Here is a 25,798-nt window from a genome sequence, read left to right on the forward strand (position 1 = left end):
ATTCATTGATGGGGTTAAGATCAGGGCTCTGTGCAGGCCAGTCAAGTTATTCCACACCGATCTCGACAAACCAAGTCTGTTGTCATGCTGAAACAGGGAACTGCCTTCCCCAAACTGTTCCCACAAAGTTGGAAGCATAGAATTGTCTAGAATGTCATTGTATGCTGTAGTGTTGACTTCCCTTCCCTGGAACTAAGGGGACTAGCCCAAACCATGAAAAACAGCCCCAGATCAATATTCCTCCTCCACCACACTTTACAGTTGGCACTATGCATTCAGGCAGGTAGTGTTTTCCTAGCGACTGACAAACCCAGATTCATCCGTTGGTCTGCCAGATGGTGAAACGTGATTCATCACTCCTGAAAATGTGTGTCCACTCAGTCCAATGGAGGTGAGCTTTACACCACTCATGCTTACACTTGGCATGGTGATCTTAGGTTTCTGTGCTGCTGCTCGGCCATGGAAACCCATTTCATGAAGCTCCTGGGGAACAGTTCTTGTGCCGAGGTTGCTTCCAGAGGCATTTTAGAACTCTGTAGTGAGTTCTGCAACTGAGGACAGACGATTTGTGAGCTCTGTTCTGTGAGCTTGTGTAGCCTACCACTTCGTGGCTGAGCCGTTGTTGCTCCTAAACATTTCCACTTCACAATAACAGCACTTACAGTTGACCGGGGCAGCTCTAGCAGTGCAGAAATTTGACAAACTACCTTGTTGGAAAGGTGCCATCCTATGATGGTGCCATGTTGAAAGTCACTGAGCTCTTCAGTAAAGCCGTTCTACTGCTAATGTTTGTCTATGGGGATTGCATGGCTGTGTGTTTGATTTTGTTCACCTGTAAGCAACTGATGTGGCTGAAATAGCCAAATCTACTAATTTGAAGGGGTGTCCACATACTATTGTGTATATATAGTGTATTAGAGTGAGCTATATCAAGAATCCAGTATTTAAATAAACATTCATTGTGTATAAACAGTGTAACTAAAATGCAATGTACAGTAATAGAAGTATTAGATATGGTATAGTCTTGATGCTAATGACGCTAATTGGAGAGTGAGCGAGAAAAAGAGAGTGAGATAAGGAGAGCAAGGATGGATAGCAAAGAGTCAAAAATAGAGACAGAGCATGAGGGAGAGATTGAGGGAGGAAGGGAACAAGTGTGGGCGCTGTGCCAACTGTACCTCATCGTGCAGCACTTAGCTGATATTAAATTCTACAGTGCCATGATATCATCTGAGAGTAGCTACCTTCTCACTGATTACATCATCCTCTCAGGGAGGGAGTGATGTCATCTTCAAGGTTTTCTAAGGCCAGTGGAATTGAAGGGAATATATTGACTAGATTATATAGAATGTTCAATAGATTCAAGAACGTTCATTAGATTCTAGAATGTTTATTTAATTCTAGAACATTCATTAGATTCTGAAACTTTATAATTTTCTGCACAGGCAAACTGGGAATTGGAGTTCAGGGTGCATGGTTTGTGTACAGGATGTTAAAAATGTGTATTTTAAGGATGTTTTTGTGAAACATTGAAATAAAACACAACCGATTGAGGTGCTTTTCTCAGAACTTGCCATGTTTTATATTAAGGTACATGTACATTTCAAGCTGTCTTTGTGCTCACAGTAAAGACAGAATACACAATGCCTCTCATCCCTTCTGACCTAAATACACAAGCACAAAGTCCTTTATGCAATCCAAGCTTCGTTTCTGTCACCTAATTTAGGCTTGTCTCGCCCCTCTGGTATGCAATGATATGAAATACCACTTTTACTTACAAAACATACTCAGAAGAGTACAAAAACAAAAAAATAAATAAATATAACATTTGATAAATAAAAGATAGCATATTTATAAAATAAAGTTTTGATAATCCACATCTTTATACATCAGTAGTAATAATAAAATGTTTTTTGTCGTACAAAGGAGTAATGTTTATAGTAATAATAGTAGAAGTTAGCGACAGTTACTAGGACATTCTGCACTGCACAAGGTTGCCGTGACGATCAGATGATGTTGCCATGGAGATAGAGAGCTGCATTGCCGGGGGTCGTTGTGGTGACAGTCTATGGGATCATAGACGAATGATTGGGTTTCTCGGTCACCATAACCAAACAATTTCAATGATCGATAAATTGATTGAATAACTGATTGATTGATTGATTAATTACATCATTTAGAATCAACACCCCTCCCCCTTTCACTTATCAATAGTTCCTTGGGTGTTGGTCACGTTAAAATCTACCTGTTGTTAGGCAATGCCCGTCGCTGTAGACACCCCCCCCACCAAATAACCGTAGCTCCGCTGTAACCTTGACGGCAAAGCCTCAACAAATCTCTAGTCTTCGGACAGGATGTGCCACTTGGCAATCTGCCGGCGCGGGTGGTCGCAGATCTCCCTCCAGTGCTCCCCGGGGGTGCCGGCAGAAGCCGTACCCAGGATCAGGCGCCCCAAGATGGGATTGGGGGAATGGGAGGAGCCCCCCCGCCTGGTTGGTGGAGACTCAGAGTCCATGAGCAGGAGCTCTACGCTGGTCTCCTTCAGCCCCTCCTGAGAGGCCATGTCGAACACAAACAGCTCGTTGAACACAGGGTTGGGGGAACACTTTTTCACATGGGTCTTCTTTTTACTGACACGCTTCTTCCCTTTGAAGAGGTTGACTTTCACATATGGGTCTGGAGGGAAGGAGAGTGGGAAGGAAGGAGGGATGTAGGAAGGGATGAGAGGAAGGAGAGAGAGAGAGGCAGAGTGAATAGAATTCATAGCACAGCTCTGAAAATGGCACAATGGATCAATACGGTGGTACACATGTACATGCGTGTGTGTGGCATTGACTGGCTCAGTTTGTTGGTAGTACTATCCGGACTATCCAAAGAAAGTGTGACCAAACACTGCGGTATGGCTAAGACTCTGTTTTATGGCCTTTTACAAGATTACAAGATTACATTACCGCAGTCTCTGTCATTACAACTTGTATAAGAGTATTTGGCTTGTGTCCCAAATGACAACCTACTCCCTAAATAGCGCACTAATTTTGACGAGGGCCCACTGGCTCTGGTCAAAAGTAGTGCACTATGTAGAGAATAGGGTGCCATTTGGAAACTCCGCCCATAAGTACTCCTGAAGGGGCTGAATGTCTCATTGCTGAGAGAATCAGTTTGTTCCTAGTATCCTGGGTCTGTGTGTGCATGTCTCTGTGTGCGCATACGTATCTGTGTGTGCACATTCTTGTGTGTATGAGTATGTTCTTACGTGTGTGCATACTTATATTTTTGTATGTGTGTGTCAGGTGAGAATGACTGCGCCCTCTCATTGAAGCCACAAAGTTCAAGACTGACTGCCGTACTGCAGGCATTGTTTGCAGAAAACAGAATTCACCATTCACTATAATGGCAATCTTCGTGGTCAGTTTCCATGTAAAAAGTAATAATTAGAATCTATTATCGCACACAGAAGTTATAAGGATCATTTAGTTGCCAATGTAAGCCTGTAGTACCCCGGTCAGGCTTCAACTTGAGCTACTCAATGAGAGGGGTCAGCACTGAGCCTATAACGTCACTTCCTGGAGTAGCTCATACTGCACATTGTATGTCTACCAGAGGGGGCTGGTGGGATGAGCTATTGGAGGAACGGCTCATTGTAATGGAATTAATGGAATGCAGTCAAACATGTAGTTTATATATGTTTGTGTTTGATACCATTCCATTTATTCCATTCCAGCCATTACAATGAGTCCGTACTCCTATAGCTCCCACCAGCTTCCTCTGATGCCTACATATATCTCCCCAATGAGATAACATTTTAGAATGCTAAAACTGACTTTCTTGGCTTCAAATTGCGCTATTGATTCTACACATAGGAATGAATGGTGTCACGTGATCAATGGTTTTGTCTATTCATATATATGTGTCAATTATTTATATATACGCTAGATGACTGATAGGGGGCGTTGTGTTGAAGAGTCCATGCCTCCATCTTGGCACATGTATTATATTACAGACACCTTAATGCATACTTTATAATTATATTATGTGAGATAAACAAAAATGTATTATTTATTAATAATGTTACTGTCCCCACTACAAAAACCAGTCAAGTACCAGTCAAAAGTTTGGACACATCTACTTATTGAAGGGTTTTTCTTTATTTTTTACTATTTTCTACATTGTATAATAATAGTGAAGACATCAAAACTAGGAAATAACACATATGAAATCATGTAGTAACCAAAAAGTGTTAAACAAGTCAAAATATATTTGAGATTCTTCATAGTAGCCAAGCTTTGCCTTGATGATAGCTTTGAACAACTTTGGCATTCTCTCAACCAGCTTCATGAGGTATTCACCTGAAATGCTTTTCAATTAACAGGTGTGCATTGTTAAAAGTTCATTTGTGGAATTTCTTGCCATCTTAATGTGTTTGAGAAAATATGTTGTGTTGTGACAAGGTAGGGGTGGTATACAGAAGATAGCCCTATTTGGTAAAAGACCCAAGTCCATATTATGGCAAGAACAGCTCAAATAAGCAAAGAGAAATTAAGGTCTGTCAATCTGGAAAATTTCAAGAACTTTTAAAGCTTCTTCAAGTGCACTCTCAAAAACCATGGCTCTCATGAGAACCGCCACAGGAAAGGAAGATCCAGAGTTACCTCTGCTGCAAAGAATAAGTTGATTAGAGTTAACTACACCTCAGATAGCAGCCCAAAGAAATGCTTCATAGAGTTCAAGTAGCAGACACATCTCAACATCAACTGTTCAGAGGAGACTGCGTAAATCAGGCCTTCATGGTCGGATTGCTGCAAAGAAACCACTACTAAAGGACACAAATAAGAAGAAGAGTCTTGCTTGGACTAAGAAATACGAGCAATGGACAAAACATCAGTGGAAAATCTGTCCTTTGGTCTGATAAATCCAAATTTGAGATTTTTGGTTCCAACCGCCGTGTTCCCACCGTGAAGCTTGGAGGAGGAGGTGTGATGGTGTGGGGGTGCTTTGCTGGTGACACTGTCTGTGATTTATTTAGAATTCAAGGCACACATAATCAGTATGGCTACCACAACATTTTGCAGCGATATGCCATCCCATCTGGTTTGCACTTAGTGGGACGATCACTTGTTTTTCAAAAGGACAATGACCCAAAACACACCTCCAGACTGTGTAAAGGATATTTGACCAAGGATGAAGTGCTGCATCAGATGACCTGGCCTCCACAATCACCCGATCTCAACCCAATTGAAATGGTTTGGTATGAGTTGGACCGAAGAGTGAAGGAAAAGCAGCCAACAAGTCTTCAGCATATGTGGGAACTCCTTCAAGAATATTGGAAAAGCATTCCTCATGAAGCTGGTTGAGAGAATGCCAAGAGTGTGCAAAGCTGTCATCAAGGCAAAGTGTGGCTACTTTGAAGAATCTCAAATATATTTTGATTGGTTTAACACTTTTTTGGCTTACAACAGGATTCCATATATGTTAGTTTTGATGTCTTCACAATTGTTCTACAATGTAGAAAATAGTAAAAATAAAGAAATATCCTTGAATGAGTAGGTGTGCCCAAACCTTTAACTGGTACTCTATATACTGTAATACATGTATGATTTTGTCCATTTAATTAAAATACTGCAGAATTCCATTTGTTCATCTGGAGGACTGCTCCTGTTGGGGAGTGCCAATATGACTAACCGGTGACTTCAAAGCCTCTCAATGGCCAATACATCAGCAATCCAAGTTTTACAGATGTGCTCAAATTTGTTGGTACCCCTCCACAAAAAAATTGAGAATGCACAATTATCTATGGAATAACTTGAAACTGACAAAAGTAATTGGCATCCACCATTGTTGATTCCATATTTAAATGAATAATATATTTCATTTTTTCATCTGTGACCATAGAGCTGATGTGACTTGCCAAAAAGCTCCAGTTTTGACTCATCTGTCCAAAGGGCATTCTGCCAGAAGGATGGTGGCTTGTCAATATGCATTTTAGCAAATTCCAGTCTGGCTTTTTTATGTTTTCTTTCAAAAGTGGAGTCCTCCTGGGTCTTCTTCCATGGAGCCCACTTACACTCAAAAAGGGACGGATGGTGTAATCAGGAACTGACGTACCTTCACCTTGGAGTTCAGCTTGTATCTATTTGGCAGTTATCCTTGGTTCTTTTTCTACCATTGCCAAAATCCTTCTGTTCAATCTGGGGTCGATTTTCCTCTTGCGGCCGTGCCCAGAGAGGTTGGGACCTAAACTTCTTAATAATATTTGGAACTGTTGTCACAGGAACATGAAGCTGCTTGGATATGGTCTTGTAGCCTTTACCTTTCCCATGCTTGTCTATTATTTTCTTTCTGATCTCCTCAGACAAATCTCTCCTTTGCTTTCTCTGGTCCATGTTCAGTGTGGTGCGCACAATGATATCAAACAGCACAACAACTGCTTTTCTCTGGTGCATGTTCAGTGTGGCTCACACAATAATACCAAACAGCACAATGACTGTTTTTCTCCATTTAAATAGGCTGAATGACTGATTACAAGATTATAGACGTGTGATACTGACTAAAGAAACAAATTAGTTTGAAATATCACTATAATCCAATTATTTATGATCTTTTCTAAGGGGTACCAACAAATGTGTTGCGCCATTTTAGAATATCTTTGTAGAATAAGCAATAATTCATCTCTTTTCACAGCTTATTTGTTTTATTCTATGACATACCAAAGGCATGCAAGTATACATGATAAAATAGCTTTTAATTTCATCACTTTTCAGGAGGAATTAAGCATTATTTCAATGAGGACGTTTGTATACATGATTTGTGTGTGCGCGTGCGTGTGTGTGCATGTGGGCCTGTATGTACCTGAGGGCCTGTGGTTGTCGGTCTTCAGCAGGTGGCGAGCCTTTAGCACCACGACTGTTAGAGTACTGGTGGTAGACTGGTAACAGAGAGACAACAGCAGCTCCCCTCGACCTGCACTCCTCTATAAACAAGGATGGAGAGAGGGAGGGGGAGAGAGAGAGGTGGAAGGAGGACAGATGGAGAGTGAAATTCCCCACCATAATATCAAAATTTCGAGACCCGAGCAAGGTACTGACTAGTGACGAGGAAGATTGCGTTTTCACTGACATTATGATGATGAACTGTGATATTTACACCAAGTTATAAAGTAGAGATATATGCAGTCAATTCCAAAATGATTGGCACCCTTGATAAAGATAAGCAAAAAAAATACAATTACTATAATATATAGCAAAAAAGGGTAAATACCTTTTTCTAAAAAAGATAAGGGGTCAAAATTATTGGCACCCCTGTTTTCAATATGTTACCTTGCGAGGATAATGGCACTGAGCCTTGTTCAAAAATGTTTTATGAGAAGAAAACATTGGGAGGTATCTTAGACCATTCCTCTTTAGCAAATCTTTCCAGATCATTGATATCCTTCATCTATGCTTCAATTCAAACCACAGATTTTCAAATTGGTTCAAGTCCGGAGACTGAGATGGCCATTGCAAAATGTTGATTCCTTTTTAAATATTTTTTTCAAAAGATACGTTGAACAAAATAGTCAAAACATAGTGTAAATGCAGGTGAGGTGGTACAATACTTTTTGGCCATTTTCTGGTGTTTTGTTGTGAAAAACTGATCAGGTCATTTTAAAAAGGAATCAACATTTTGCAATGGCCATCTCAGTCTCCAGACTTTTTATTTATTTTATTCCAACTTTATTTAACCAGGTAGGCCAGTTGAGAACAAGTTCTCATTTACAACTGCGACCTGTCAATATATTTTAGTTATTTAACTAGGCAAGTCAGTTAAGACCAAATTCTTATTTTCAATGTTGGCTTAGGAACAGTGGGTTAAACTGCCTGTTCAGGGGCAGAACGACAGATTTGTACCTTGTCAGCTCAGGGATATGAACTTGCAACCTTTCGGTTACTAGTCCAACGCTCTAACCACTAGGCTACCCTGCCGCCATGCTACAAAAACAACAACACAGAGTTACATATAAACAAACGTACAGTCAATAACAGAAAAATCTATGTACAGTGTGTGCAAATGTAGAAGATTAGGAAGGTAAGGCAATAAATAGGCCATAGAGGTGAAAAATTTCAATTTAGCATTAACACTGGAGTGATAGATGTGCAGATGATGATGTGCAAGTAGAGATACCGGGGTGCAAAAGAGAAAGAACATAAATGACAATATGGGGATGAGTTGGGTGTGCTATTTACAGATTGGCTGTGTACAGGTACAGTACTCTGACAGCTGATGCTTAAAGTTAGAGAGGGAGACATAAGTCTCCAGCTTCAGTGATTTTGCAATTAGTTCCAGTCATTGGCAGCAGAGAACTGGAAGGAAACGTGGCCAAAGGAAGTGTTGGCTTTGGGGATGACCAGTGAATATACCTGCTGGAGCGTGTACTACGGGTGGGTGTTGCTATGGTGACCAGTGAGCTGAGATAAGGCGGGGATTTACCTAGCAAAGACTTATAGATGACCTGGAGCCAGTGGGTTTGGTGACAAATATGTAGCGAGGGCCAGCCAACGAGAGGATACATGTTGCAGTGGTGGGTAGTATATGGGGTGTTGGTGACAAAACAGATGGCACTGTGATAGACTACATTCAGTTTGCTGAGTAGGGTGTTGGAGGCTATTTTGTAAATGACATCGCCTAAGTCAAGGATCGATAGAATAGTCAGTTTTACGAGGGTGCATTCGGCAGCATGCGTGAAGGAGGCTTTGTCGCAAAATAGGTAGCCAATTTTAGATAGAATTTTGGATTGGAGTTGCTTAATGTGAGTCTGGAAGGAGAGTTTACAGTCTAACCAGACACCTAGGTATTTGTAGTTGTCCATATATTCTAAGTCAGAACCGTCCAGAGTAGTGATGCTAGTCGGACGGGCGGGTGTGGGCAGCAATCGGTTGAAGAGCATGCATTTAATTTGACTAGCATTTAAAAGCAGTTGGAGGCCACAGAAGGAGTGTTGTATGGCATTGAAGCTGGTTTGGAGGTTTGTTAAAACTTCTTATGGGCAGGTGGGACGCTACCAACATCCGGTGAAATTGCCAATTTGAGTGCCAATTTCAGAATACAGAAATACTCATAATAAACATTCATAAAATATACAAGTGTTATACATCGGTTTAAGGATTAACTTCTTGTTAATCCAGCCGCTGTGTCAGATTTAAAAAAGGCCATCACCATCACGAATTTGACATCCTCAAAAATACTGCAGAAATTTAAAATTGACTGGCTGGGTTATAGTGGTTCCTCTCCATCGCTCGATGGTGACATGAAAAAAGTAGGACTTTTTGAAAAATGTCCAAATGTCCAGGGGCACCCCCTATTGGATGGGCACGTGTGGGGGGTGCTGAAAACTGTTTGATGTAAACACCCTATTTTCACTGTTAAGGGTTGATGCCACACGGTCAAGGTTAGGCTTGCACAAATCGGGAGGACCTCAGGAACATTCCTGAGGTTGAATTGTACTTCTAACCCTAACAGTTCCCCCGCTGTCCCCCAAAATCACCTGAAATTTAGGGCCAGGCCTCATTTTGGGCCTACTTTTTTTTCACGGTCTTTATGCTTAGACCGAGCGAGCTACGGTCAAGTGGTGCATCTCGTTGAACTCGGCACGGCATTGAGATTATGGTAATGCCATTGCAGGCTCTGTGTGTCTTTAAGCCCCGCACTGTGTCACTCCATCATTTATTTTTTTATTATTATTTTTTCACCTTTATTTAACCAGGTAGGCAAGTTGAGAACAAGTTCTCATTTACAATTGCGACATGGCCAAGATTTGTGTGTGTGTATGTGTGTGAGAGTTTTTTTCTCTGACATCAGTTGGGAAAAATGACTGATTTACAGTTCATGACGGTTGCCTAATCACACATATGAAGTTTTGGAAAGATCTGACCTTTTTAACGCTTCGAAACAGCCCCTCTGACCACAATTTAAGGCACTTCCGGTTTGCACAGGAAGTTGAAAGTAAACACATATCCTCATTGGGGTAGGCTTTTACAGAATCCTGAGTTTTAAGTCTTTACGTTAACCTGTTGAGTGTAGGAGGCAGTATTTTGATGTTTGGATGAAAAACGTACCCAAATGAAACGGCCTATTTCTCAGGCCCAGAATCTAGAATATGCATATAATTGTCAGATTAGGATAGAAAACACTCTAAAGTTTCCAAAACTGTCAAAATATTGTCTGTGAGTATAACATAACTGATATTGCAGGCGAAAACCTGAGGAAAATCCAACAAGGAAGTGCCTAAGATAAACAAATCTCCCTGCATGCCTTCCCTCCATTTAAAGGGATATCAACCAGATTCCTTTCTCTATGGCTTCCACATGGTGTGAACAGTCTTTAGACATAGTTTCAGGCTTTTATTTTGAAAAATGAGCGAGAACGATTACATCCTGTCAGTGGATGGCTGGGTGCCAACAGAGTTTTGCATGCGCAACAGCTTGGAGCAGACATTTTCTCTCTCTCTCTGTCCCCCAAAAGCACCTGAAATTTAGTGCCAGGATTCATTTTGGGCCCAATTTTTTCACGGTCACTGTGCTTAGACCGAGCAAGCTACGGTCAAGCGGGGCATCTCGTTGAACCTGACACGGCCTTGAGATTATGGTAATCCCATTTTTAGTCTTGATTTCAGTCTGTCATTGTGTTTGTAGTTTTTCAAAGCTTGGCCTACCGAATACACAGTGGGATATGGATAAAGTTGCACTTCCGACAGCTTTCACTAGATGTCAACTGTCTTTAGAAACTAGTTTGAGGATTCTACTAGAAAGGAGGGGCTCACGAGACCTCTTTGAGTCAGTGGTCTGGCAGAGTGCCTTGGTCTCATGACGCGCACTCCCGACAGAGTTACCTCTCGTTCCAGTGCTTTTCTTCAGACATAGGAATTCTCCGGTTGGAACATTATTGATGTTTTATGTTAAAAACATCCTAACGATTGATTCTGTACATCGTTTGACTTGTTCTACGACCTGTAATGGAACTTTTCAAGTTTTTGTCTGGACGAAGTTCTTGCGCCTCATGAAGATGAATTAGTGGGCTGAACACGCTAACAACAAGTGGCTATTTGGACATAAATGATGGACTTTATGGAACAAATCAGCGGGATTCCTGGGAGTGCCTTCGGATGATCATCAAAGGTAAGTGAATATTTATGGTGTTATTTCTAACTTCTGTTGACTCCAAAATGGCGGATATTTCTCTGGCTGTTTTGGGCTCTGAGCGCCGTTCTCAGATTATGTTTAAAAAAAAAAAACATTTAGTTTAAAAAAAATCTGACACAGCGGTTGCATTACGGAGAAGTCTATCTTTAATTCTGTGAATAACACTTGTATCTTTTATCAATGTTTAGCATGAGTATTTCTGCAAAATCACCGGATGTTTTGGAATCAAAACATTACTGCACATAATGCGCCAATGTAAACTGAGAGTTTTGGATATAAATATGCACATTATCGAACAAAACATACATGTATTGTGTAACATGATGTCCTTTGAGTGTCATCTGATGAAGATCATCAAAGGTTAGTGATTAATTGTATGTATATTTCTGCCTTTTGTAACTCCTATCTTTGGCTGGAAAAATGTCTGTGTTTTTTTTGACTTGGCTATGACCAAACATAATCATATGTTGTGCTTTCGCTGTAAAGCATTTTTTAAATCAGACACGATGGGTAGATTAACAAAATGTTTATTTTTCATTTGCTGTATGGACTTGTTAATGTGTGTAAGTTACATATTTAAAAAAAATATTTTTGGATTTCATGCACTGCCTTTTCAGTGGAATGTTGTCGAGGGGTTCCGCTAGCGGAACGAACGCCTGCGCTAGAAAGGTTGTTTATATTGTTTATATGTTTATATTGCAAATGTACAAAAGTCAGTCAGCAAGTCAGCGTCCATCAGTCAATTAGATACCATTCTGACACCAAACCCACTTTTTCAACTTGTATTTCAGAGCAGGCCCATAATTTACAGCACCTTTTGTTTAACTTCTTGGTGACAGGGGGCAGTATTTTCATGTCCGGATGAAATACATGCCCAAATTCAACTGCCTGCTACTCAACCCCTGAAGATAAGATATGCATATTATTAGTATTATTGGATAGAAAACACTGTGTTTCTAAAACTGTTTGAATCATGTCTGTGAGTATAACAGAACTTATTTAGCAGGCAAAACCCCAAGGACAAACCATTCAGATTTTTTTTTTTTAGGTCACTCACATTCCAATGTGGTTTCATTGAGAATCCACATTTCTAAGGGACCTTCTTGCAGGTCCTATTGCTTCCACTGGATGTCAACAGCCTTTAGAAATTGTTTGAGATTTTTCCTTTGTGTTGTGAAGAAGTACGGCCATCTTGAAGGAGGGTAACTTGAAGTGTACTGTTAAATAGAGAAGCGTGACCAGAAAGCTAGCTACAGTTTGTTTTACTCCGGTATTGAACACAGATCATCCCGTCTTCAATATGATTGATTATTTACTTTAAAAAATACCTAAAGTTGTATTACAAAAGTAGTTTGAAATGTTTTGACAAAGTTTACAGGTTACCTCATTAAAATCTGTGAAATTGCTGCATGTTGCATTCATATTTGTGTCTAACTATCTACAATGGGGCAAAAAAGTATTTAGTCAGCCACCAATTGTGCAAGTTCTCCCACTTAAAACGATGAGAGAGGCCTGTAATTTTCATCTTAGGTACACTTCAACTATGACAGACAAAATGAGAAAAGAACATCACATTGTAGGATTTTTAATGAATTTATTTGCAAATTATGGTGGAAAATAAGTATTTGGTCAATGACAAAAGTTTATCTCAATACTTTATTATATACCCTTTGTTGGCAATGACAGAGGTCAAATGTTTTCTGTAAGTCTTCCTTCGTTGCCCGGGCGGTGTGTTTGGGATCATTGTTATGCTGAAAGACCCAGCCATGTTTCATCTTCAATGCCCTTGCTGATGGAAGGAGGTTTTCACTCAAAATCTCACAATACATGGCCCCATTCATTATTTCCTTTACACGGATCAGTCGTCCTGGTCCCTTTGCAGAAAAACAGCCCAAAGCATGGTGTTTCCACCCCCATGCCTCACAGTAGGTATGGTGTTCTTTGGATGCAACTCAGCATTCTTTGTCCTCCAAACACGACGAGTTGAGTTTTTACCAAAAAGTTATATTTTGGTTTCATCTGACCATATGACATTCTCCCAATCTTCTTCTGGATCATCCAAATGCTCTCTAGCAAACTTCAGACGGGCCTGGACATGTACTGGCTTAAGCAGGGGGACACGTCTGGCACCGCAGGATTTGAGTCCCTGGTGGCGTAATGTGTTACTGATGGTAGGCTTTGTTACTTTGGTCCCAACTCTCTGCAGGTCATTCACTAGGTCCCCCCGTGTGGTTCTGGGATTTTTGCTTACCGTTCTTGTGATAATTTTGACCCCACGGGGTGCAATCTTGCGTGGAGCCCCAGATTGAGGGAGATTATCAGTGGTCTTGTATGTCTTCCATTTCCTAATAATTGCTCCCACAGTTGATTTCTTTAAACCAAGCTGCTTACCTATTGCAGATTCAGTCTTTCAGCCTGGTGCATGTCTACAATTTTGTTTCTGGTGTCCTTTGACAGCTCTTTGGTCTTGGCCATAGTGGAGTTTGGCGTGTGACTGTTTGAGGTTGTGGACAGGTGTCTTTTATACTGATAATAAGTTCAAACAGGTGCCATTAATACAGGTAACGAGTGGAGGACAGAGGAGCCTCTCAAATAAGAAGTTACAGGTCTGTGAGAGCCAGAAATCTTGCTTGTTTGTAGGTGACCAAATATTTATTTTCCCCCATAATTTGCAAATAAATTCATTAAAAATCCTACAATGTGATTTTCTGGATTTTTTTTCTCATTTTGTCTTTCATAGTTGAAGTGTACCTATGATGAAAATTCCTCTCTCATCTTTTTAAATACTTTTTTGCCCCACTGTATATATCTATGTTTATTGTTTAAAACCTGTTACGGCTAGACATGCCGCTAGCGGGACACCTCGACAACATCCGGTGCAATTGCAGGGCGCGAAATTCAAACTACAGAAATATAAATATTTAACATTCATAAAAATACATGTGTAATACATCAAAATAAAGCTTAACTTCTTGTTAATCCAGACGCTGTGTCATATTTCAAAAAGGCTTTACGGTGAAAGCACACCATGCGATTATCTGAGGACAGCGCTCCGCATACAAACCAATGAAAAACATTTTTCAACCAGGCAGGTGCGACACAAAAGTCAGAAATAGCGATATGATAAATTCCTTACCCTTGAAGATCATCTTCTTTTGGAACTCCAAAAGGTCCCAGTTACATCAAAAATGGTCCTTTTGTTCGATAAAGTCCTTCTTTATATCCATAAAAACTCAGTTTAGCTGGTGCACTTCAGTCAATAATCCACCGGTTTCCCTCCATCAAAATGCATACAAAATGAATCCCAAATGTTACTTATAAACTTTTCCAAACAAGTCAAACATTTATAATCAAACCTCAGGTACCCTTATACATAAATAAACGACACAATTTAAGATGGAGAATCGTTATTGTCTTTACCGGAGATAAATAACAAACAACGTGCTTCCATCCACGAGCATGGAAACACTAGAGCCACCTAGAAAAACTACAATTTCTAACTAATTTTCCCAAAACCAGCCTGAAACTCTTTCTAAAGACTGTTGACATCTAGTGGAAGCCCTAGGAACTGCAATCTGAGAGGATTTAGCCTTATAATAAAAGTGACAGCCATTGAAAACAGTGGTAGGCCGAATTATTATTTTTTGGATGGTTTGTCCTTGGTGTTTCGCCTGCTAAAATAAGTTCTGTTATACTCACAGACATTATGTTAACAGTTTTAGAAACTTAAGTGTTTTCTATCCAAATCTACTAATAATATGCATATCCTAGCTTCTGGGCCTGAGTAACATGCAGTTTACTTTGGGCCCACTTTTCATCCGGACGTCAAAATAGCCCAAAGAGGTTATTAAAGAAGTTATGAATGAGATTGATGTGTTTTTGCAGTATCTAGTACTGGTATGGGGTTGTCCAATGACAGACATGTATTTGTTTAAAATGTATCACTTTATAGTTACATTTCAGAGAGACAGATACGTATTTATTTTTACTAAATGCTATACAGTGACTTCGGAAAGTATTCAGAATCTTTGAGTTTTTCCAAAATTTGTTACATTACAGCCTTATTCAAAAATGGATTCAATTGTTTTTTTTACCCTCATCAATCTAGACACAATACCCTATATAATGACAAAGCAAAAACAGGTTTTTTGAAAGTTTTGCAAACATATCTAAAAAACATATTTAAAAAAAATATCACATTGACATGAGTATTCAGACCCTTTACTCAGCACTTTGTTGAAGCACCTTTTGCAGCGATTAAAGCATTGTGTCTTCTTGGGTAATAAGCTACAAGCTTGGCACACCTGTATTTGGTGAGTTCCTCCCATTCTTCCCTGCAGATCCTCTCAAGATTTGTCAGGTTGGATTGGGAGCGTTGCTGCACAGCTATTTTCAGGTCTCTCCAGAGATGTTTGATCGGGTTCAAGTCCGGGCTCTGGCTGGGCTACTCAAGGACATTCAGAGACTTGTCCCGAAGCCACTCCTGCGTTGTCTTGGCTGTGTGCTTAGGGTTATTGTCCTGTTGGAAGGTGAACCTTTGCCCCAGTCTGAGGTCCTGAGCGCTCTGGAGCAGGTTTTCATCAAGGATCTCTCTGTACTTTGCCCTGTTCATCTTTGCCTCGATCCTGACTAGTCTCCCAGTAACCTGCAACTGAAAAACATCCCCACAGCCTGATGCTGCCACCACCATGCTTCACCGTAGGGATGATGCCAGGTTTTCTCCAGACATGACGCATGGCATTCAGTCCAAAGAGTTCCATCTTGGTTTCATCAGACCAGAGAATCGTGTTTCTCATGGTCTGAGAGTCTTTAGGTGCCTTTCGGCAAACTCCAAGCAGGCTGTCATGTGCCTTTTACTGAGGAGTGGCTTCCCTCTACCATAAAGGTTTGATTGGTGGAGTGCTGCAGGGATTGTTGTCTTTCTGGAAGATTCTCCCATCTCCACAGAGGAACTCTAGAGCTCTGTCAGAGTGACTATTGGGTTCTTGGTCACCTCCCTGATCAAAGCCCTTCTCCACCGATTGCTCAGTTTGGCTGGGCGGCCAGCTCTAGGAAGAGTCTTGGTGGTTCCAAACTTCTCCATTTAACAATGGTAGAGTCCACAGTGTTCTTGGGGACCTTCAATACAGCAGACATTTTTTGGTACCCTGAGGGACCTTATATAGACAGGTATGTACCTTTCCAAATAATGTTCAATCAATTGAATATACCACAGGTGGACTCTAGTCAAGATGTACTAACATCTCTAGGATGATCAATAGAAACAGGATGCACCTGAACTCAATTTCGATTCACAAAGCAAAGGTTCTGAATACTTATGTAAATAAGGTATTTCGTTTTTTTATATTTAATAAATTAGCAAAAATAAATAAAAACCTGTTTTGCTTTGTCATTATGGGGTATTGTGTGTAGATTGCTGAGAATAAATACACAGTACCAATCAAATGTTTGGACACACCTACTCATTCAAGGGTTTTTCTGAATTGTCATTATTTTCTACATTGTAATAATCATGTCGTAACGAAAAAAGTGTCAAAGAAAACTAAATATATTTTAGATTCTTCAAAGTATCCACCTTTTGCCTTGATGACAGCTTTGCACACTCTTGGCATTCTCTCAACCAGCTTCATGATGAATGTTTTTCGAACAATCTTGAAAGAGTTCACACATATGCTGAGCACTTGTTGGCTGCTTTTCCTTCCCTCTGCGGTCCAACATATCCCAAACCATTTCAATTGGGTTGAGGTATTGTAGGGTGATTGTGGAGACCCGGTCATTTGATGCAGCACTCCATCACTCTCCTTGGTCAAATATCCCGTACACAGACTGGAGGTGTGTTTTGGGTTATTGTCCTGTTGAAAAACAAACGATAGTCCCATTCAGCACAAACCAGATGGGATGGCTTATCGCTGCAGGATGCTGTGGTAGCCATGCTGATTAAGTGTACCTTGAATTCTAAATAAATTACAGACAGTGCCATGCTTCATGGTGGGAACCACAAATGGCAGATTATCCATTCACCTACTCTGCGACTCATAAAGACACAGAGGTTGGAACCAAAATCTCAAATTTAGACATATCAGACCAAAGGACAGATTTCCACTGGTCTAATTGCCTTTGCTTGGTGCAAGCAAGTCTCTTCTTATTATTGTTGTTCTATAGTAGTGGTTTCTTTGCAGCAATTAAACCATGATGGTCTGATTCACGCAGTCTACTCTGAACAGTTAATGTTGAGATGTGTCTGTTGCTTGAACTCTGTGAGGTGCAATTTGAGGTGCAGTTAATTGCCAAATTCAGAGGCTGTTAACTCACCTCTGCAGCAGAGGTGACTCTGGGTCTTCGTTTCCTGTGGCGGTCCCCATCAGAGCCAGTTTGCCAGTATCAATCATAGCGCTTGATGATTTTTGCAACTGCACTTGAAGAAACTTTCAAAGATCTTGACATTTTCCAGATTCACTGACCTTCATGTTGTGAAGTAATGATGGGCTGTCGTTTCTCTTTGCTTATTTGAGCTGTTCTTGCCATAATATGGACTTGTTCTTTATCAAATAGGGCTATCTTCTGTATACCACCCCACCTTGTCACAACACAACTGATTGGCTCAAACGCATTAAGAAGGAAAGAAATTCCACTATTTAACTTTTAACAAGGCAAACCTGTTAATTAAAATGAAATATAATGTTATTTGTCACATGCGCCAAATACAAGTTTTAGACATTACAGTGAATGCTTGAGTGTTAAGAAAAAAATTGATAAGTAAAAATAGAAAATAAAAGTAACAAATAATTAAACCGCAGCAGTACATGTAGGTAGAGTTAAAGTGACTATGCATAGATTCTAAACAGAGTGTAGCAGCAGTGTAAAAGAGGGGTCAGGGTAGCCCTTTGATTAGCTGTTCAGGAGTGTTATGGCTTGGGGGTGGAAGCTGTTAAGAAGCCTTTGGACCTCGATTTGCCTCTACGGTACCTCTTGCCGTGCGGTAGCAGAGAGAACACTCTATGACTCGGGTGGCTGGAGTCTTTGACAATTTTTTGGGCCTTCTCCTTACATACATCCTGGATGGTAGGAAGTAATGTACTGGGCCGCACACACTACCCTGTGTAATGCCTTGTGGTCGGAGGCCGAATAATTGCCATACCAGGCATTGATGCAACCATTCTCTTGATGGTGCAGCTGTAGAAGCTTTTAAGGTTCTGAGGACCCATGCCAAATCTTTTCAGTCTCCTGAGGGGGAATAGGCTTTGTCGTGCCCTCTTCACAACTGTCTCAGTGTGTTTGGACCATGGTAGTTTGTTGGTGATGTGGACACCAAGGAACTTGAATCTCTCAACCTGTTCCACTACAGGCTTTCTATGGTCAGGATGTGACAGTACTACCCACCAAAGGTGCGGACTCCGACCGCAAAACCTGAAACAAAAAGGGAGGGTTAGGGGGGGTGTCGGTGGCGGCTCTGGTGCGGGGCGAAGTACCCGCTCATCCTGCGGATCCAGCCATGGACCCAGGCTGAACACCTTGTTTGGACTGGGCATCGGAGCAGGGGAAGGCTCCCGCCATGGAGCGGGACTGGACGCTGTGCCTGGACTGGGCACCAATGCAGAAGAAGACTCCGGCCTTGGAGCTGGACTGGACGCCGTGCTTAGACTGTGCATCGGCGCAGGGGAAGGGTCCGGCCATGGAGCTGGAGGTTTCGAACCGTTGACCATCGCAGGAGGCTCTGGACCGTGGACCTTCGCAGGAGGTTCTGGACCGTGGACCGTCGCAGGAGTTTCCGGACCGTGGACCGTCGCAGGAGGTTCCGGACCGTAAAATGTCTCAGGAGGCTCCGGACCGTGAAACGTCTCAGGAGGCTCCGGACTGGGAACTGTCGCCGGAAGCTCTGGACTGGGAACTGTTGCCGGAAGCTCTGGACTGGGGCTTGTCGCAGGCAGCCTGGTGCGTGGGGCCGGCACTGGTGGTACCGGGCTGGTGACACGCACCTCAGGGCGAGTGCAGGGAGAAGGCACAGGACGTACTGGACTGTGGAGACGCACTGGAGGCCTGATGCGTGGGACCGGTACAGTTGGCACCGGGCTGATGACATGCATCTCAGAGCGAGTGCAGGGAGGAGGCACAGGAGGTACTGGACTGTGGAGGCGCACTGGAGGTCTAGAGTGTAGAGCTGGCACAACCCGTCCTGGCTGGATGCTCACTTTATCCCAGCAAGTGCAGGGCGCTGGCACAGGACGCACTGGGCTGTGAAAGCACACTGGAAACACTGTGCGTAGAACCGGCGCAGGATATCATGGTCCGAGGAGGCGTACTGGAGACCAGGAGCGCTGAGCCGGCACAACCCGTCCTGGCTGGATGCTCACTTTCGCACGGCAAGTGCGGGGAGCTGGCACCGAGCTGTGAATGCGCACTGGAGACACAGTGCGTATCACCGCATAACATGGTGCCTGAACGGTCACAAACTCCTTGAAGCGAGTGCGTGGACTTGGCTCTGGTCTGAAACCTGGTTCTGCCAACCACACCTTTTGCCCCCCAATTTTTTTTGGGGGGGGCTGCCTCTTGTGCTTGCGTCGTGGTTGCGAACCCCGGAGTCGTCGTTGATCCTCCTTCGCTGCCTCGGCCTGCTTCCACGGCAGGCTCTTCTCTCCTGCCACTATGTCATCCCAAGTCCAGGATGTTCTCTCCCTTATCTCGTCCAAAGACCAGGATGCCATTACCTAACGGGCACGCGGCTTGGTCCGTTGTTGATGGGATATTCTGTCACGATGTTCGTAATAATAGTGGTCGGACCAAGGCGCAGCGTATGTTGAGTTCCACATATTTTAATGAAAGTGGAACTTTAAGCAAATACAAAACAAAATAAAGAATAAACGAACCGTGACGACAATGCAGTGCTAACCAGCAACTAAACATAAACAATATCCCATAACCCACAGGTGGAAAAAATGCAACTTAAGTATGATCCCCAATTAGAGACAATGATTACCAGCTGCCTCTAATTGGGAATCATACACAAACACCAACATAGAAAAATAAACCTAGAACCCCACATAGAAATAATACTAGACTAAACACCCCTAGTCACATAAAATCACATATCACAGTCAACTATACAGGATACAAACATTTCATTACAGCTAAACAATGTTATATAGCATTTAGCAACAACAACAAAAACATTTTCATACACATCTAAAATCTATTAGAAAACAAATCTGAGAACAGTAATATTTTACACAATCATCAAGGTACCCATAAACAAACAATTATGATGAAAAAAACACAAATGTGAAAAATTGGTGGATATAGCATTTTGGACATAAACTCTTCATGCATTTGTAAACATTAGAAAAGAGGGAGAACATAAAACCAAGAAACAACAATACAACCAAGCCCTTTTCTCAGTCCCTTTACTAAGCAGCAGAGCAGCAGCAGAGAGAGAAGTCAGGTTTACCAGCAGCGTAGAAGAGTGTAGAAGCTTGGCACACAACACTACACAAGACATATGCCTCACTCTCTCGCTCCCTCGCCAATGTACACAGTACACAGTACAATACAATTCAATAGATCCTACAACTCTCTCCCTTCACCGTAGTACTACTCATCACCTAATCATATGGAAAAGACAGCAACAGCCCAGCCCAGCACTGCATAGAGGATAGAATATCAGTATCAATTCTAGAATAATCTATTCTAGAATGATCTAGAGATTCTAAAGACACAATGGTACCTGCAATCTTATAACATTCATAAACTGTGGGCTGCATACAAAATGGCACCCTATTCCCTATATAGTACACCACTTTTGACAAGAGCCATATAGGTCCTCTCAAAAGTAGTACACTATAGGGAATAGGGTGCCATTTGGGACTCTCACTGTGTTATTCCATTAGTACCCTGCAACATTTACCTGCAGGAGGCTGTATTATCATATTACATATTACTGTAGGTATAAACTCTCACTACAAAGAGGATTTAATTCATATTATGCTAAGGGTTATTATGCCAAGCAGAATTTCTATTAGACACTAATAGTGCACCGTCATTGTAATCATGATTCCCTCAGAGCTAGAATGGAGAGCGGTTGTTTTACTGCACTCTATGGTAGTGAAGGTGTAAAAGCTGAGAATGATGAATATGATGATGGGGATGATGATGACTTACTATGATAATTACTATAATGATGATGACTATTATAATAATGATGATGATGAACCAAGTAACTATCTCTTACCCTGACATTCTTCTTGATGATCTCACGGCTCATCAGGACACGCCCCTCCGTCAGGTCGATCCCGGCCAATGGGATGAGCATCTCGCCAATAACCTCATCACGGGAGAACCTATCGAAGCTGAGCACCATGAAGTGGAGCGACAGCTCCTGCACGCGGACCATTGGGATCCCATAGAAGCTGAAGGTCTCGTCGAACACCGGGTCCAGAGTCTTCCTCAGGACACGGGTCTTGACCCGGTGCTTCTTCTCAGGCAGCAGGGTCAGCTTGATGTAGGGGTCAGAAGTCAGGGACTGATCGTCGGTCGGAGTCAGCCCGTGGGCCTCCTTAATGTGAACCACGAAGGCCTTCTTCTCTGAGTTGTACTCCAGGGAGAAGTGGAGGGTCCCAAGGCCGACATCGGGGCCTCCGTCCTGGGGTTTGTTGTGGTCCGCGTCCCCTTGGGTGTGGGGGGTGGCCTGGCTGGAGAGACTGCCACTGGTGGGGGTGACCAGGGCCAGGTCTCTAACCCCAGTTTGGGTGAACCCTGGGTGGGGCATGGGGAGGTCCAAGTCTGGGGAGCTGCGGACCTTGGTGTGGATCTGGACGTTGGGGTGTGGGGGTTTGGTGGTGATGGTGAAGTTGTCGTTCAGGTCTTGTTGTTTTTCCAGGTCGAGGTGGAGGGCCGTTCTGCCCTCTGCTGGGCTGGAGGCCACTTGTTGTTGTTGTTGTTTACCATTGGTGCTGTTGACATTACAGTTTCCGTTGACGTCGATCTTGCTGTCTAATTTCTTGTCGCTGAGGCTCTCTGGGTAGATGTCGATGCCTTTGAGCATGTGCATGAACTTGTAGGGTGTTGTCCCTTGGGACTTGGTGTTCTTACGTTGGCAGCAGATCCAGGCGAAGATGGAGACGCAGGACACTAGGCCAAACACACTCACCACGGCAACACTCACCGGCACCTCTGCTATGGATAAGGGGGGGGACAGAGAGAGTAGGGGAGAAAGAGGAGGGAGTGAGAGAAAGATAAATTTGTAATTTTGTCATGTTTTTGTAACTGTCCCTCCCTCCTGTTGATCTATTGTCTGTCTGTTGAGTGTGTGTCTCTCTGTGTGTGTGTGAATGTGTGGAAGCTTCCTTTGTCTTACTAGGTCTGTAGATGAATGTAATGACAAGCTGCGTCAGAATCCCACTGCTTAATACTAATTACTAATAGACTGAATGACTGACTGGCTGACTGACTGATGCACTGTCTGAGTCAGAGACAGCATAACAACACAATCTCGGGTCGTGTCACAAATGGCACCTTATTCCATACGGACACTGGTCAAAAGTATTGCACTATATAGGGAATAGGGTGCCAGAGACATCACACTGTCATATAATAACAGTACAATCTGTGACTCCTCCAATACATGACTGACTAATCATATAGAGTCATGACATGTACTGAATATGAATAGAGAAAATGCCTTTTTGACATAAACATTTAGATGTCATGGCGATTTGAAGACAACGTGATTCACTTGCTTATTGATTTATCTAACGGATTAATGATGAATTAACTATCACTCATCTCAAATAGTAATCTAATCAGATGAGTGACTGGGGTGCTTGGTTAGTTAGCAACACAAATGGATATTCTTAGCTTAGTGTCAGAGCACAAACTGGGTAGGCAACCCCAGTGCATTAGGACATGACAGGATATTTTCAATATGATCTACTAAATAAATAAAGGATAAATACATTTAATAAATAGTGAATAGGGTACCATTTGTGATGCAACTAAATATTACCAACCAAAATAACAGACACAGGGGCTTCCCGAGTTCTCCCACCAACTATTGGCTGCTCCCACTCAAATAAGACCTTTTTCCCATCCCAGCTACTTACCAAACTGCATTTCTTTCGTCACCATTGGAGCCATGGTCCCGCTCGCGTGCTCTATCCAAGGTTCTGAAAACACTCCCTCTTCGGCTTATTTCAGCGCTCGTGCTCTATAAACCTACCGTTAACCAACAACCCTGCTCACCAATAGCCAACCTCTCTCGGTAGCTTATATCTAGGTATATCTCCTTGACAGCAAATAGCGATTGTTTTTTATGATGTGACTCCTTCAATCATTTAATCTGTTTGTTTCCGTTTCATAAATCAAACCCAGCTGTTCCTTTCAGAGAGGCGAAGGTTGGTATTCTCCGTTCTCTTCCAAGTGCGAGTCTCACCCTGCTCGTGTTGTTACTCTCTGCACTATGATCTTCTCTGAGGAGGCACCACCCTCTCTCTCTCTCTCTCTCTCTCCTCTCTTCTCCCTCCCTCCTTCCTTCCCTCCCTCCCTCCCTCCCACCCTCGCCTCCACCAACCATGCTGAGTTCACTGCCACCAACAGAATTGTGATAGCTTCAGAAATCACTGCCTCAATGAAAGCTCAACAAGCAACAAGCTCATCAATATCCCTGACTGGTTTGCTGACTGAAGGTCTGAATGGTTGACTGAATGCCTAGCCATGAAAGGAGTTTCCCAGACCCCAGAGGTGTGTGTGTGGTGTGCAGGGCGTTATGGGCGGGTCTTATGGGGCCTGGCCTGCCCTACCTAACCTCTTTGCCTGTTCGAAGAAAATATTGAAATATTGATCATTTTTTGACCGAGACCGCACCTCTGTCTCAGTATGTGTAGACCATGTTTCTGATGGTGTATGGACCAAATGATTATGGCTTGTCATACTATGTTTGTGCAGACAGCATCAGATACATGGGCTACATATAGTTGGCAGTAAATTGATTCGCCAAAAAGTATATAATTACTCCTGTCTAAATCAAATCATTCAAAATACTTCAACCGGTAGCATGACATGGCCACAGAGGATCATTAGCTTACTTAAAATATCTGTCGATTGGATCAAATCACAAGTATGTTTGGAAAGCCCGCAATTTGGGTAGTGTGCATGGCAATAGGTCTAGCGGATTGAGTTGCGGCTGTCAGTGAAAAGCTTCTAAAATACACAACATAACCAAAAGTACGTGGACACCTGCTCGTTGAACATCTAATTTCAAAATGATAGCCATTAATATTGAGTAGGTCTCCCCTTTGATGCCATAACAGTCTCGACTCTTCTGGGAAGGATTTCCACTAGATTGCTGCAGGGACTTGCTTCCATTCAGCCATAAGAGCAATACTGATGTTGGGCAATTAGGCCTGTCTCGCAGTCGGTGTTCCAATTAAACTTTTGGTGCCAGAGAGAATGGCATAAGAAAGTAGTCAAGACGACTAGCTTGATTAAGCCTCCGCCATGTATATCTCACTAGGTCAGTGTATTTAAGTCTCCATATATCCACTAATTCCAATATATCCATGACATTCATGATTTCCTTAAGTGCCTGAGGGTGATAGTTTGTAGTGTGATTTCCTTTCCGGTCCATAGAGGTATTTAAGACCGTATTAAAATCTCCCACCATAATAATAGAGTCTAGTGTTGCTTGTTGATTTGATAAATTCTTATATATATTTTCAAAGAAGCTTGGATCATCATTATTCGGACCGTATAGGTTAATAAGCCATATCTGTTTATTGTCCAATAACATATTTAAAATAATCCATCTACCTTGAGGATCTGTTTGGACAATTTGCACATTTGGATCAAAATTATTGTTAATTAAAACCATCACCCCTTTTGAATTTCTTTGCCCATGGGAGAAATATATTTCGCCCCACCCCAGTTCTTTTTCCACAAAACGTAATCTGAAATTGTTGAATGGTTTTCCTGTAAACAATAGATATTATATTCCTTCTCTTTTAGACAGATAAATACTGATCGTCTTTTCTTATTATCTGCTAGTGTCACGTTCTGACCTTAGTTCTTTTGTTATGTCTTTGTTTTAGTATGGTCAGGGCGTGAGTTGGGGTGGGTAGTCTATGTTCCTTTTTCTATGTTGTGTTTATGTGTTTGGCCTTGTATGGTTCTCAATCAGAGGCAGGTGTCGTTCGTTGTCTCTGATTGAGAAACATACTTAGGTAGCCTTTTCCCACCTGTGTTTTGTGGGTGATTAATTTTTCGTGTCAGTGTTTGTTCCACATGGGACTGTTTCGTTCATTTCGTTTATTCACGTTGTTATTTTGTATTTCAGTGTTCAGGCAAATAAACATCATGAACATGTACCACGCTGCGCATTGGTCCAATATTTCCCACTCCTCCTCAGACAAGGAGGACGACGATCGTTACAGAATCACCCACCATCCAAGGACTAGGCAGCGTGGTATCGGGCAGCAGCGAGTTCTGGACTCCTGGACATGGGAGGAGATTTTGGACGGAGAGGGAGCCTGGGCAGAGGCTGGGGAATATCGCCTCCCCAGGGAAGAGCTGGAGGCAGCCAAAGCAGAGCGACGGCATTTTGAGGAGTTGGCACGGCAGCGCAACAGGGACAAGAGCCAGCC

At 42.3% G+C, this 25,798-nt stretch overlaps 1 protein-coding gene across 1 annotated transcript; it reads right to left on the reverse strand.

Annotated features, from left to right (window-relative positions):
* Nucleotides 1-1,473: 1,473 nt before the first annotated feature.
* Nucleotides 1,474-23,603, reverse strand: syt4 (synaptotagmin IV). Its single transcript, XM_024373275.2, has 4 exons — nucleotides 23,264-23,603; nucleotides 21,394-22,334; nucleotides 6,847-6,967; nucleotides 1,474-2,676 (listed from the first exon to the last, which is right to left on the reverse strand). Exons 1-4 carry the CDS (start codon nucleotides 23,295-23,297, stop codon nucleotides 2,339-2,341), a joined length of 1,434 nt encoding a protein of 477 aa, XP_024229043.1. The 5' UTR covers nucleotides 23,298-23,603; the 3' UTR covers nucleotides 1,474-2,338.
* Between the last annotated feature and the right edge of the window lie 2,195 nt (nucleotides 23,604-25,798).

The sequence above is a fragment of the Oncorhynchus tshawytscha genome, linkage group LG15 (assembly GCF_018296145.1).
Source record: "Oncorhynchus tshawytscha isolate Ot180627B linkage group LG15, Otsh_v2.0, whole genome shotgun sequence".
NCBI classification, from domain to species: domain Eukaryota; kingdom Metazoa; phylum Chordata; class Actinopteri; order Salmoniformes; family Salmonidae; genus Oncorhynchus; species Oncorhynchus tshawytscha.